General features: G+C 46.2%; 1 protein-coding gene across 6 annotated transcripts in view; it reads left to right on the top strand.

Annotated features, from left to right (window-relative positions):
* The window catches only part of kdm2ab (lysine (K)-specific demethylase 2Ab), a 72,673-nt gene extending 65,851 nt beyond the window's left edge, over window positions 1-6,822 (top strand). For all 6 annotated transcript variants that reach the window (XM_061250615.1, XM_061250617.1, XM_061250619.1 and 3 more), the window contains one exon: window positions 5,585-6,822. In XM_061250615.1, the coding sequence (XP_061106599.1) occupies window positions 5,585-5,766 (182 nt within the window). In that variant the 3' untranslated portion in view covers window positions 5,767-6,822. The remainder of the gene's footprint in view (window positions 1-5,584) is intronic.
* The last annotated feature ends 8,937 nt before the right edge of the window (window positions 6,823-15,759 follow it).

Raw genomic sequence — 15,759 nt, 5'->3', positions numbered from 1 at the left:
TCAAGGTGAGAGGCGCCGGGCGGGTGTGGGGATACTCACAAGCCACCGGCTGAGTGCCACTGTGTTGGAGTTCCACCCGGGGAACGAGAGGGTCGCCTCTCTGCGACTACGTGTCGCTGGGGGGAAGGCTCTGACTGTCATTTGTGCTTATGCACCAAATGGCAGTTCAGAGCATCCGGCCTTCTTGGAGTCACTGGGCGGCATCCTGGAAAGGGTGCCACCCGGAGACTCCATAGTTCTGCTGGGCGACTTCAACGCTCACGTGGACAATGACGGAGAAACCTGGAGGGGGGTGATTGGGAGGAACGGCCTGCCTGATCTGAACCCAAGCGGTGTTTTGTTATTGGACTTCTGTGCTGGTCATGGATTGTCGATAACAAACACCATGTTCGAGCATAGGGTAGCTCATAAGTGTACTTGGTACCAGAGCACCTTAGGCCAAAGATCGATGATCGACTTTGTGGTCGTATCATCAGACCTGCGGCCGTATGTCTTGGACACTCGGGTGAAGAGAGGGGCAGAGCTGTCAACTGATCACCACCTGGTGGTGAGTTGGATCAAGTGGCCGGGGAGGCTGCCGGACAGACCCGGTAAACCCAAACGTGTAGTGAGGGTGAACTGGGAACGTCTGGCGGAGGCCCCTGTTCGCGAGGTCTTCAACTCCCACCTCCGGAGGAACTTCTCACGCATCCCGGGGGTAGCTGGGGACATGGAGTCCGAGTGGGCCATGTTCAAAGCCTCCATTGCAGAGGCGGCAAGCAGGAGCTGTGGCCAGAAGGTCATCGGTGCCTGTCGGGGCGGCAACCCAAGAACCCGCTGGTGGACACCAGCGGTGAGGGAGGCCGTCAAGCTGAAGAAGGAGGCCTTTCGGGCTTGGCTGGCCCGGGGGTCCCCTGAAGCAGCAGACAGGTACCGGGTGGCCAGAAGGGCTGCGGCTTCGGCAGTCGCTGAAGCAAAAACCCGGGTATGGGAGGAGTTCGGGGAGGCTATGGAGAAGGACTTTCGGTTGGCCTCGAGGAAGTTCTGGCAAACCATCCGACGACTCAGAAAGGGAAAGCAGGGCTTGTCTCAGGCTGTTTTCAGCAGGGGAGGAGAACTGCTGACCCGGACTGGGGATATTGTCGGGCGGTGGAAAGAGCACTTCGAGGAGCTCCTGAACCCGAACAACACGTCCTCTGTGGAAGAGGCAGAGCCTGAAGACTCGGGGGAATCTGCACCTATATCCCTGGCGGAAGTTGCTGAGGTAGTCAAAAAGCTCCTCAGTGGCAAGTCGCCGGGTGTAGATGAGATTCGCCCTGAGATGCTGAAGGCTCTGGACATTGTTGGGCTGTCTTGGCTGACACGCCTCTTCAGTGTCGCGTGGAGGTCGGGGACAGTACCTGTAGAGTGGCAGACCGGGGTGGTGGTCCCCATTTTGAAGAAGGGGGACCGGAGGGTGTGCTCCAATTACCGGGGTATCACACTCCTCAGCCTCCCTGGGAAAGCTTACTCTAGGGTACTGGAAAGGAGGCTCCGACCGACGGTCAAACCTCGGATTCAGGAGGAGCAATGTGGCTTCCGTCCTGGCCGTGGAACGGTGGACCAGCTCTTTACCTTGGCAGGGTTGCTGGCGGGGTCATGGGAGTTTGCCCATCCAGTCCACATGTGCTTTGTGGACTTGGAGAAGGCTTTCGACCGTGTCCCCCGGGGAACCCTGTGGGGTGTACTGTGGGAGTATGGGGTACCGGGGCCGTTGTTACGAGCCATCAGGTCCCTGTATAACCAAAGTGAGAGCTGTGTCCGCATTCTCGGCACAAAGTCAAGCACGTTTCCGGTGGGTGTTGGACTCCGCCAAGGTTGCCTCTTGTCACCGGTCCTGTTTGTGGTATTCATGGACAGGATCTCAAGGCGCAGCCGAGGTGAGGAGAGTGTCCAGTTTGGTGACCTCAGAATTGCATCTCTGCTTTTTGCGGATGATGTGGTTCTGCTGGCTTCATCGGACCGTGACCTTCAGCACGCACTGGAGCGGTTTGCAGCCGAGTGTGAAGCGGAAGCGGATGAGAGTCAGCACCTCGAAGTCCGAGACCATGGTTCTCTGCCGGAAAACGGTGGATTGCTCCCTCCGGGTTGGGAACGAGTCTTTGCCCCAAGTGAAGGAGTTCAAGTATCTTGGGGTCTTGTTCACGAGTGAGGGTAGAAGGGAGCATGAGATCGACAGGCGGATCGGTGCAGCGTCAGCAGTAATGCGGGCGTTGCACCGGACCGTTGTGGTGAAGAGGGAGCTGAGCCGGAAGGCGAAGCTCTCGATTTACTGGTCGATCTACGTCCCAACCCTCACCTATGGTCACGAGCTTTGGGTAGTGACCGAAAGAACGAGATCGCGTATACAAGCGGCCGAAATGAGCTTCCTCCGTAGGGTGGCCGGGCTCAGCCTTAGAGATAGGGTGAGGAGCTCGGACATCCGGAGGGAGCTCGGAGTAGAGCCGCTGCTCCTTCGCGTCGAAAGGAGCCAATTGAGGTGGTTCGGGCATCTGATCAGGATGCCTCCCGGGCGCCTCCCTTTGGAGGTTTTCCGGGCTCGTCCAACTGGGCGGAGACCCCGAGGGAGACCCAGAGCCCGCTGGAGAGATCTCTCCTGGCCAGGGAACGCCTCGGGATCCCCCAGGAGGAGCTAGAATGCGTTGCTGGGGAGAGGGACGCCTGAAATACCCGGCTTTGCCTACTGCCCCCGCGACCCGACTCCGGATAAGCGGGTGATGATGGATGGATGGATGGATGGAATACACCAACATTTTGGGAAATATACCTTTTTTCCAACTTACCCAGACTTAGACGAGATGTTCGATTTCATTCTTATTTTTGTGCATTCACTGGCTGTAAGCATAACATGGAAGCTTAGCATAAAGACTTGAAACCTGTAGAAGTCAGTAGCCTATTTACCTACAGCAACTCCAAAGTTGTCTTATTTACATGGTATGGTGTGTATTTGAAGTAAATGTGCAGTTCGTTTATTCCTATTTATTTTTGGGACATAAAAAAATGTTTCAATAACTCCAGGATTGGTTATAGCTGAAAATTTTTAATTCAGTGTGAATGTCTGTGTGTGCTTTCCTTCAACGGCAGCACCAAATTCCCTTCTGTGCTTCCACTCCGTGCTCCGACATTGATTTCGACAGGTTGGCAAGCCCCACATTTACACCACCAATCCTCACCTCGGCCCCTTGCTGTTCCACTGGTTGCCTTCTTTCCCGCTCAGCATCCAAAAGCAGTAGTTCCTCATCTATAAAGTCAGGCTCAAACAGATAAGGTTCTCGATCATTGTCTGTCCAGAATAAATCACCTTCATCCTCTCTTACAAAGTCGGCCATGATCAGAAGTAAAGTGTTAGCTAGCTAGCTAGCTAGTCACCAGAGTTTTGTTTACAAGTGAGTGAGCGTGCTTTGTGCCGGATCTTGCTCAACCTTCAGAAGGTACGGCGTGTACCATTGCACTCAAGCAGTGGAATATGGATGGATATATGTGTGTTCAGCAGTTATAGTTCCAACCGTCTAACTTCTCCGAAACCAACGTCTCTTGTGCGGGAAAAACATTGTAAAAACGTGTATTTCAATAGTGCATGATACCTTGTGTAAATAAGACTGCTTCGGAGTTGCCGTATGGTGTATTTTTTCACTTTAAAGGAAATTAAATTGATGCAATTGATATGACGGCCATCATTTGGGGGCGACATGGCTCAGGCAGTAAGAGCAGTCGTCTGGCAGTCGGAGGGTTGCCGGTTCGATCCCCTGCCCGGGCTGTGTCAAAGTGTCCCTGAGCAAGACACCAAATGCTCCTGACGAGCTGGAAGGCGCCTTGCATGGCAGCCAATCGCCGTCGGTGTGTGAGTGTGTGTATGAATGGGTGAATGAGAAGCATCAATTGTACAGCGCTTTGGATAAAGGCGCTATATAAATGCCAACCATTTTATTTACCATTTTGTTGACATAGATGCAACTATCTAAAACTGTGTAGGCTTGACAAAAATCACTTGATGGTAGCATTCAGGGGGCATTTCCCAAGGCAGGATTGCAGAATTAGTTGCCCCCTGCCCCCCCCCCCAAATCATGAAAGTAAAAAGAGCTGCTATTGGGTATATTCGGCACAGTAATACCACCAGTTCAGATCACTACAGCAGATACTGTAGCTAAAATGGTATGGTGTGCTATACATGCATGTAGCAACAACAGCAATAACCCAAAAGGGTCCACTAAGATACGCTTTTAATGTTATAGTACACCGACTGTTGTGTTAGATTAACTAACAAGAAGGACCAGGAACGGACGTGAAGAATGGCTAGCCGTCAAGGATTTTCAGCCATCCTCATACATTGAAATGTGTTCAGACCACTTCAGATCACAGGTAATCTGACCAGAAAAATCGGTAGGACATAACAAGCAAGCTCACTCGCTAGCCTGCTACATTACAGCAATCTAGAGAATCCAGCGTAAGCCACTTCACCTTGAACAACTTCAACAAACAAATCAAGCAGATGGCCATCACCCAAACCTAGCTAGCTGGCTAGTAAACACGTTTAAAAGTGAATAACTATATAACAAGAATCACCACCAGAAAGAGCTAAATTTACAATGTAATACCTTTAGCTTATGCATTTTAAATCCTGGATCATTTATGTCTAACGTTAGCTCTATACCGTAGCTTGTGAAGCACATGGCTGTGTGTTTACCACATGTCATGGGAAGAAGTGCGGTTTGCAGTTTGAGTAATTTTTGTACAGTCTGTTGTCTCTCCACACACACACACACACACACACACACACACACACACACACACACACACACACACACACACACACACACACACTCACTCACTCACTCACTCACTCACTCACTCACTCACTCACTCACTCACACACACACACACACACACACACACACACACACACACACACTCACTCACTCACTCACTCACTCACTCACTCACTCACTCACTCACTCACTCACTCACTCACTCACTCACTCACTCACTCACTCACTCACTCACTCACTCACTCACTCACTCACTCACTCACTCACTCACTCACTCTCACTCTCACTCATCCAATGAGTAACTTTGCTGAAGCCATTCTGATTTTGCAGTGTTTAATGTAAGACCCATCTTACATTAAAGAGTAAGATACGTTTTTTCTTTGCATCTTCTCCTTGCTGTCCCTGTTATATTTCCCATATGTATTCGTTGTTGAAAAAACTCTCTCGACTGTGGCCATTCAATGACTACTTCCGGGCTTTGCTAAAGCTCTCACGCTATGCTATGCTAAGGGAACCAAGCAAGTGAATGCACAAAAATGAAATCGAACATCTCATTTAAGTCTGGGTAAGTTGGGACAAAAAGCTATATTTCACAAAATGTTGTAATGGACCATTTGGCTGACACCTGTAGCAGAAGCCACTTACGATAAGCACATTTAATAGTATGCAAAGACCAGTACAGTTTGTGTGTGTGTGTGTGCGCCCATGTTTGTGTGTGCATGTTCATGCGTGTGTGCGCAATCTGCTATCAGTTGATTTGTAAATTGAGGATCGACTACCCCTGCCCTCCGCCTCCCCAGGATGCTGTAAGCTGACGGACACCTGCCTGTTGTACCTGCGCCGTGTCTCCAGCCTCTCCCTGCTGGACCTGCGGGACTGCAAGCACATAACACGCCCGGCCTGCGAAAGCTTCATCTCTGAACTGTCCGTCAATGCCCTCTACTGCCTCTCTGAGGACAAGCTCATCCAGAGGATATCGTAATGCCAAAATGGCAGCCTGGTAGCTGGGGGCACTAGAGCCAGAATGGTGGCCTGGTGGCTGCAATGGCGGCCTGGCAGCTGCATACAAACACAAGAGGGAGGGCTGACTTCCTCTGATAAATACAGGTGGAGGCCTCATTTCCCAAACTGACTGGAGCTATAAATTATATTGAGGAAAAATTGAGGAGAGTTGATACAGGAAGAGAGCTGGAGAGGGAGAGACTTGTGCAGGCTGCACAGTGACCTGTAAAGGGGGAGAGGGAGAGCTCACCAGGTTGCCTCACCTCCAAGGTGGAGGACTGACCCACTGCAAAGGGAATTGGCCAAATTTATGGAAAAGCCAACCGATCAGTGAAATCCAAACAGGTTTTAGTCCCAAAGAATAACGTACAACAGTGGGGGGTGGGGGTTGCCGCTGCGGTTCTAGATTTGGGCTGTCTTGCGAGAGCGGCCAGGTAAGAGTGTTGGTGGCACTAAAGTAAGGACTGAAGAGCAAGTGAGGGAGGTCAGGTGCTGCATACTTAATGAGATGTTAAGTGTGAGCACAGTGGTGACCATATCTTCAATATTTCAGTCTTAAAAGAGATAGGAAAGGAAAACTGCAAAAAAAAAAAAAAAAAAAGCATGAGCAAAATACTTTGGGTGCTATCATTCCTTCTGACATTTCCCTGTACCAAGGAATATGTTGTTTTGAATCTTCAGGTGTTTTGTGTTTTATGTCACTATTATTTTTTTCCAGCACAGGGTCCCATTTCTCCATGTGTACTCCTTTTCCTGCCAATAGTCAGCAGTTTCCTCATTTTTTTTAGAGGGATGTTTCTTTTTACCCTGCGTGCACTCATAATCTTTAAAAGTGTATATACAAGTAGATATATATATATATATATATATATATATATATATATATATATATATATATATATATATATATATATACTTTTGTGTATATTTGTTTTCTCCTAGTACACAATGACTGATTTAAAAACTCCTGTAGCATTATAATTTTACGGATCCTTTTTCTTTTTTTTTTTCAAAGAAAATAAAAAATACAAGCCAACCATTTCTGTCATTTGTTTGACTGCACGAGATTAAATCTGCAAGCCTTGTTTCTCAGGTTGCAGTGAATCCTACTCGCCAGGTTTCCACCATTCCTTCCTTGTGCTTTACTGAATGTTACACCATTCATGTTTGTTTGTTTGTTCACATGTGCATGTATGAGTGAATGATCTGCTATCAGTAGATTTGTACATTGAGGATTAACTCAATTGAATATTTAAAACGGGTTATATCCTAATTTCTTGGGTTTCCTTGAATGTATGCCGGAGCACACTTTTCAGGACTCAAACCATGCGTTTATAGAGATCCCACAGAAAGGAAGAGGCCTAACCATCTTTGCGTCCAACCCACTGAACTAATAAAAAATGTTATTGAAAAAAAAAAAAAAAAAAATGTACTTATGATGACTATCATAAAGTATTGGAACAGCAAGGCCAATTCAATTGTTTTTGCAATACTCTGAATACATTTGGGGTTGAGATATAAAATAGAAATGAACCCAAGACAGGACAATTTCAGCTTTCATAATATTTCTTGGTATTTACACCTAGATGTGTTAAACTACTTGGAACATAGCACCTTTGGTATCAGAGCACCCAATTTTTAGTTGAGCAAAAGTATTTCAACAGAGAATATTTAAGTAAATGAAAGTAAATAACACTTAATATTTGGTAGCATATCCCTTCCTTGCAATAACTAATAAGACACATTGATATCACCAAACTTGCATTCTCCGTTTGGGATGCTCCTTTTGTTTGTTTCAGGGGGGTTTTCCCTTCAATTTCCGCTTCATGAGGTGAAATGCATGCTCACTTGTGTGTGATTGACTTGGCCAGTCTAAAACCTACTTTTACTCTTGCTGCATGATGAAGATCCTCCCAATTAGTTTGGACACATTTCTCCGTAAGTTGGCAGACTTCTCAATTCATCCTGCTGCTACCATCATGAGTTACATCATCAATAAAGAGCCTTCTCCAGCCATGCAAGCTTAAGCCATGACACTTCCTCCACAGTGTTTCACAGATGAGCTTGCATGTTTTGGATCGTGAGCAGGTCCCTTCTTCCTCCACACTTAGGCCTTTCAATCACTTTGGTATTGGTTAATCTTTGTCTTATCCATCCAACTTGTGTGGCTCATCTCTGTACTTCGCAAATTGTAATCTTGCCTTCCGATTCTTCTGATGAGTGGTTTGCATCTTGTGGTATTGCATCTATGTTGCTTCTTTCTAAGTATTCTTCAAATGATTGATTGAGATGCCTTCACACCTTGTTTGTCATGTCACTGACTGATGTTTTGGGGTTTTTCCTTCACAGCTCACACAATGTTTCTGTCATCAACTGCTGCTGTTCCTTGGTCAACCTGTATGCCACTGGTTTCTTTTTCATGACATTCCAAGTTGTTGTCCATGCTATTCCCAATACCTGTGCAATGGCTCTTATCGACACTGCTCTCTGGTCTCTTTTCCAACACAAATGCAGTCTTCACAGGCAAAACCTGGCTAAAGGCTAAAACCAAGAGTAGACATTCAGAACTATTTATTGTTTAGCCAATCAATCTAACAAGACACATCTGGGCAACTAGAAACAGTCACATGTTCCAATACTTTTTCTCACCTAAAAATTGGGTGGTCTGATACAAATGGTGATATATTTTAAGTTGATACATAAAATTCCAGGAAATAAAATCTAACATTTGTTTCCGTCATGTCGTGTACACCTTTTGACCTCAAACCATTGTCTTCAGTGTATAGCAAAAACTAAGGAATTGACCTTGCTGTTCCAATATTATTATTTCCTTAAATGAGGAATTTAGCATTCAAGCACCTACCGAACACCCATTCACAATGTTCTGAACAGCACCTGAAGCAGAGCTAGCCTATTACAGTTTTGTATTCCATGTACATGAGCGAACAATTTTACAAGGCTTTACACTTTTGGCTGAGTCTGCCTAGTCCGTAGTCTCGCATTAGCAACAGCTTTCCCACCACACTGGGGAGCACCATTACCATGTCACTATGTTGAAACGGATCACGTACATGACTCGTGCCAAGTTTTATGTAAATTAGAAATTAAGACTTTACACACACACGCACATAAAAACCAAAGCTGATCTTTAAGTAACTTCTTATTCGTCATGAAACTTGCACTGTTCGTAACATCATGAGCATTTGCGTTCGGAACACAGTGAGTCTAAGGCGGTATTGGAATAGCTCACTCATTCACTCCCTCCCTATACACAGCATAGGGAAATCTACAAAGCGCAGGTTACATAGCAACACTTGCTTCAGCTGTGAACAAGGGTTTTTGTTGTGTACGTGTACTAATTTATCCATGATTAATAACCAGAAAACAATTAAACATAAAAGTTGTGGTTGCTGTTTTTGTTCATGTGAGCATGTTCTACCAGCTTTATATTTGTAGATGAGCGCAGCAGGCTCATCCGTCGCCATCTTGACAAAGATTTCTCCAGTGATCAAGTAGTGTACATCGTTTGTACCCTATATTTTGTGGTGCATTATGGGGAACATTGAGTGAACTATTTTGGGAGTCTGATTTGAAACCGGAAATTTGGAAACCCTTAAAAATATATAGTGAACTATATAGTGAATAGTGAGCCATTTCAGACACAGTTGGCTCTTCACCCACAAGCTTCTGTTTACAACTTCCCCCTTACAACCAACCTCTCCAGACACAAAATGCCCCATCCAGATAACTCATAGCATTCATCCCCTATAGCAGCATGTCCCTCATCAATCCCTCAGTACACAATACATAGCACTCCTATAGCTACCTAGTGATCCTATTATAATTTGGGAATGGATACATCAGCTAATTTAATTTAGCATGCAACAATATCACTAATGTAGCATGAAGCATCTTACTTGTATAAACCAGTTAACTTGCTGTAGCTACAAACGTTATGCTCTATAAGCTAACAATGAAGACAAACAAAGTCCAGCCATTTTGTAATGGCTAAACTAAATAAATATTTAAACATGAAATAAATGGGCAGCCTGTAGCGTAGTGGTCAAGGTAAATGACTGGGACATGCAAGGTCGGTGGCTCTAATCCCGGTGTAGCCACAATAAGATCCGCACAGCCGTTGGGCCCTTGAGCAAGGCCCTTAACCTTGCATTGCTCCAGGGGAGGATTGTCTAGCTTTAGAATAAAACACCTAAATGGTTGGCATTTTATTCAAAGCGCTGTACAATTGATGCTTCTCATTCACCCATTCATACACACACACACCAACGGCAATTGGCTGCCATGCAAGGTACCAACCAGCTCCCACTATACACTAAAGACTGGCACTCTGCTCTAGCAAAGGCTCTCTGGGCTTCTGCACAACATTGAAATGTCTACCCTTTCTGAACCAAAAGAAAGTCACTGAAATGTAAAATTCACGCAGTCACTCGCCTTCAACATAATAAAGGGAAGTTAGGGAATGTAGCAATGCAAAGTATGCTGATGGAAGGACTTTCAAATCCAGTCCTTACATTATTCCTTCATTCTTTCTTTGCCTCCTACCCTGCAGGAGGTATGTGGAGGGCAGGACAGGAAAGAGGGTAGAAGATGAGTTGCTAGGAGTTGCTGCCAATGGCCCCTGCCCTAGCAAAGCCATTGAGTGGGAATAGAATGTCTATTGGCCAGGGGCACTAACATGTGTGCCCTGCCTGGTTTCTGGTAGCAGCCAATCAGTGTACACCAATATACATCACCCAAATGAGAAACACACCCCTCCAATTGAACACCCATATGGGCACATTGTAATTGTGCCCCAGGGCCGGAAACAAGAGGCCTGCCGAGCCAAGACTGACACAATTGAGAGAGAAAAAGGAAGAAAACTGACTTTATGTATATACACATTTGTATGTCTAGTAAATAGGCGATTTAGCAGACATAAAAACCAATGTTGTATTTTACAAACATTTTCATGAAAATTATATATGTATGTATAATATATGTATATGTATATATGTAGGTATAACTGTGTATATACACACACACACACACACACACACACTCACCAAGCACTTCATTAGGAAATTTCTTAATGACACTTTATTACTACTTATTCATGCAATCTAATCAGCCAATTGTGTGGCAGCTGTGCAATGCATACAATCATGCAGATACAAGTCAGGAGCTTCAGGTAATGTTCACATTAACCATCAGAATGAGGAAAGAATTTGATTGTGGAATGCTTGTTGGTGGCAGAGAGGGTGGTTTGAGTATGGTTTGCTGAAATCCTGGGATATTCATCTATATTAGTCTCTAGTTTGCAGAGAATGGTGGAAAAAAAACTGAGCAGCAGACAGAAACACCTTGTTAATGAGAGACGTCAGAGGAGAGTGGCCAGATTTGTCAAAGCTTACAGGAAGGTGACAGTAATAAATAACCACACATTAAAACAGTGGGAAGCAGAAGAGCACCTCTGAACTCAGTGAGTATATATAGGACTGGAAAATTAAAAGACCACTCAAATCTTTTCTTAAATCAGCATCTCTACATGTATGGTAGCCATTCCAGAGTCTGTTCAATTCTAACACAAGCACACCTCATTCTACATTATGAGGTACTGATTCGGTGATGACCTGAACCAAATGTTATTTAATGACAAAAAGCATCAAAACTACTGCTGTGGTCTAATGGTTAGAGACCTGGAGAGGCCTACAAGCCACAGTGTCTCGAACCCACTGTGAACTTGGAGGAGAATCGGTGATGATAGGGGGGGGTGCTTCTGCATGGCTGGAATCGGACAGATTTATCTTTGTGAAGGACACTTGAATCAAGCCACGTACAAGCTTATCCTGGAAGAAAATTTGTTTCCTTCTGCTCTGACAATTTTCCCCAACTCTGAGGATTGGTTCTTTCAGCAGGGAATGCTTCATGCCACACAGCCAGGTCAATCAAGGTGTGGATGTAGGACCACCAGATTAAAACCCTGTTATGGCCAGCCCAATCTCCAGACCTGAACCCTGTTGAAAACCTCTGGAATATGATGGATGGACACAAGCCATCAAACAAAGCCGAGCTGCTTGAATTTTTGCGCCAAGAGTGGCAGCAATGTGAAAGACTGGTGAAGAGCATGCCAAGACGCATGAAAGCTGTGATTGCAAATCAGGTTTATTCCACCAATTATTGATTTCTGAACTCTTTCCAAGTTCAAACATTAGTATAGTAGGAACTTGTGTCTTTGCATTATACGAGGTCTGAAAACACTTTTTTGTTATTTTGACCAGTCATTTTCTGAAAATAAATGCTCTAAATATTTTTATTTTTATTTTTTGAGAAATCCTGTCAGAATAAAACAAAAATGTTCATTTTTCTCAAACACATACCTATAAATAGTGAAACCAGTGGTTTGCAGTGGTCTCTTAATTTTTTGTCCAAGCTGTATATTATTTTAAATACATTTTTGCAGGTGGGGCAGCACCCATATTGACCATCCACCACTGAATGAGAATGAGGATGAAGGTGCACCCTTGACAGCCAGGATTGAAGTGAGATAACATTTAATATATGTGTGGGATCAAATAAAGATACAATCTATTCATTTTCCCCATTCAATCCAGTGTGAATAAACAGTAAACAATCTACAGTAAACAATTAATAGACATATAGATGGATTGGCAGGTAGTCAGACATGTATCATTTATACAAATTTTCACAAACATTCAGACCTGACGTCCATTGCAATGGAAATGAAATAAAATAAAGGGTTGACTTTTTCATTCAAAATTCAAGTCTGAAAGGGTTAAGCTCCAAAAAAATGAAATGTTATGGCCGTGTTAAAGTAACACTGAAATTGTTTGGGGTACAGCATGTGCCGAACTGAGAGTCTGGTACGGAAGGAAAGAGCCTTGACAGAGTAGGTGGTGATGTTTCTCTGATTAGACACATTACTGCTTCTGCAATTTCACAGAAACCACATCTCCCCGTGAGCATCAACAACATAGAGATGACACAGGCTATTATTTTTGTTACACAATGGCACAAGTGAGGGCACAGACTGGTGCACTGCCACTGTTGTAATCTTTGGAGAGATCCCTGTATATTTGTGCATTTGTTTCCTGATTTAATATGCTGTTTGTGAACTACATAAAAAAAAAAAAAAATCTTAAGCCACTGGTTCTGGGGACGTGGAACGTCACCTCTCTGGTGGGGAAGGAACCGGAGCTAGTGCGGGAGGCGGAGCAGTACCAACTAGATATAGTTGGGCTCACCTCCACGCACAGCACTGGTTCCGGAACCAAACTCCTGAAGAGGGGCTGGACTCTGTTCTCCTGTTGCTCAGGGTGAGAGGTGCCGGGCGGGTGTGGGGATGCTCACAAGCCACCGGCTGAGCGCCACTGTGTTGGAGTTCCACCCGGGGACCGAGAGGGTCGCCTCTCTTCAGCTACGTGTTGCTGGGAGGAAAGCTCTGACTGTCATTTGTGCTTATGCACCAAACAGCAGTTCAGAGTATCCGGCCTTCTTGGAGTCACTGGGCGGCATCCTGGAAAGGGTGCCACCCGGAGACTCCATTGTTCTGCTGGGCGACTTCAACGCTCACGTGGGCAATGACGGAAAAAACTGGAAGGGGGTGATTGGGAGGAATGGCCTGCCCAATCTTAACCCGAGTTATTGTTATTTCTTGTTATCTTGTTATTGGACTTCTGTGTGTCATGGATTGTCGATAACAAACACCATGTTCGAGCATAGGGTTGCTCATAAGTGTACTTGGTACCAGAGCACCTTAGGCCAAAGATCGACGATCAACTTTGTGGTCGTATGATCAGACCTGCGACCGGACAGACCCAGTAAACCCAAACGTGTAGTGAGGGTGAACTGGGCCATGTTCAAAGCCTCCATTGCAGAGGCGGCAAGCAGGAGCTGTGGCCAGAAGGTCCTCGGTGCCTGTCGGGGCGGCAACCCAAGAACCCGCTGGTGGACACCAGCGGTGAGGGAGGCCGTCAAACTGAAGAAGGAGGCCTTTCGGGCTACCCGGTACGGGTACCGGGTGGCCAGAAGGATTCGGCTTCGGTAGTTGCTGAATCAAAACCCCGGGTATGGGAGGAGTTCGGGGAGGCTATAGGGGACCGGAGGGTGTGCTCCAAGTATCACACTCCTCAGCCTCCCCGGGAAAGCTTACTCTTGGGTGCTGGACAGGAGGCTCCGACCTACGGTTGAACCTCGGATTCAGGAGGAGCAATGTGGCTTCCGTCCTGGTCGTGGAACAGTGGACCAGCTCTTTACTTTGGTGGGGTTGCTGGCGGGGTCATGGGAGTTTGCCCATCCAGTCCACATGTGCTTTGTGGACTTGGAGAAGGCTTTCAACCATGTCCCCCAGGGAACCCTGTGGGGGGTACTGCGGGAGTATGGGGTACCGGGGCCGTTGTTATGAGCCATCCGGTCCCTGTATAACCAAAGTGAGAGCTGTGTCCGCATCCTCGGCACAAAGTCCAGTGGGTGTTGGACTCCACCAAGGTTGCCCCTTGTCACCGGTTCTGTTTGTGAGATTCATGGACAGGATCTCAAGGCGCAGCCGAGGTGAGGAGAGTGTCCGGTTTGGTGACCTGCTTTTTGCGGATGACGTGGTTCTGCTGGCTTCATCGGACCGTGACCTTCAACATGCACTGGAGCGGTTTGCAGCCGAGTGTGAAGCAGCCGGGATGAGAGTCAGCACCTCCAAGTCCGAGGCCATGGTTCTCTGCCGGAAAATGGTGGATTGCTCCCTCCTGGGTTGGGAACGAGTCATTGCCCCAAGTGAAGGAGTTCAAGTATCTCGGGGTCTTGTTCACGAGTGAGGGTAGAAGGGAGCGTGAGATCGACAGGCGGATCGGTGCAGCGTCAGCAGTAATGCGGGCGTTGCACTGGACCATCATGGTGAAGAGGGAGCTGAGCCGGAAGGCGAAGCTCTCGATTTACCGGTCGATCTACGTCCCAACCCTCACCTATGGTTACAAGCTTTGGGTAGTGACCGAAAGAACGAGATCATGCATACAAGCCGCTGAAATGAGCTTCCTCCGTAGGGTGGCTGGGCTCAGCCTTTTGCGTCGAAAGGAGCCAATTGAGGTGGTTCGGGCATCTGATCAGGATGCCTCCCGGGTGCCTCCCTTTGGAGGTTTTCCGGGCTCGTCCAACTGGGTGGAGTCCCCGAGGTAGATCCAGAACCCGCTGGAGAGATTATATATCTCTGGGAAGGCCTCGGGATCCCCCAGGAGGAGCTGGAATGCGTTGCTGGGGAGAGGGACGCCTGGAATACCCAGCTTAGCCTACTGCCACCGCGACCCGACTCCGGATGAGCGGGTGAAAATGGATGGATGGATGGATGGATGGATATTCTTAAACCAAGGTCATGTATAAAACCCACATTTTTTTCTCCCGAACAATGGGCCTCATTTATCAATATTTTCGGAAATCCGTGTGCAAATGTGTGTGATCGGAAACGAACTAAGATCTTTCACCAGATTCATGAGACATTCATGTATCCATGTATGTTGATAAATAGCAAGCAATGTTAAATCAAAGTGATTAGCGTAAATTGACGCCCCTAAAACACCATATATGGAATTTCAGCTTTTAAAGAGATCGTCGAAAAAAGAAAAAAGCTTCTCTGAAGTAGAGACTGAATTTCTATTCATGGAAGTACAACAAGCCAAAACATACACCGATCAGCCATAATATTAAACCAGCTGCTTAAACCAGTTTTTCACGATTAAAAAGTTTCACCATATGCAGTACCATGTAATTTGCACGGAAGGAAGAAGGGTGAAACTGATGTAGAATTAGATGCCATGCATTTTGAAATATGGCAGGGGTCTTTTATTTCTTGTTAAAAATTCTACAGATCCTGGAGCATTTGTTAAGACAGACGTCACTGTGAACACCAGTACGTACCAAGATATTTAAATAACAAAACTGTGCACACCCCCCCCCCCCCCAAGAAGCTTAC

Source organism: Conger conger, chromosome 8, assembly GCF_963514075.1.
Source record: "Conger conger chromosome 8, fConCon1.1, whole genome shotgun sequence".
In the NCBI taxonomy this organism is placed as follows: Eukaryota; Metazoa; Chordata; class Actinopteri; order Anguilliformes; family Congridae; genus Conger; species Conger conger.
This window is presented reverse-complemented; position numbering and strand designations above follow the sequence as displayed.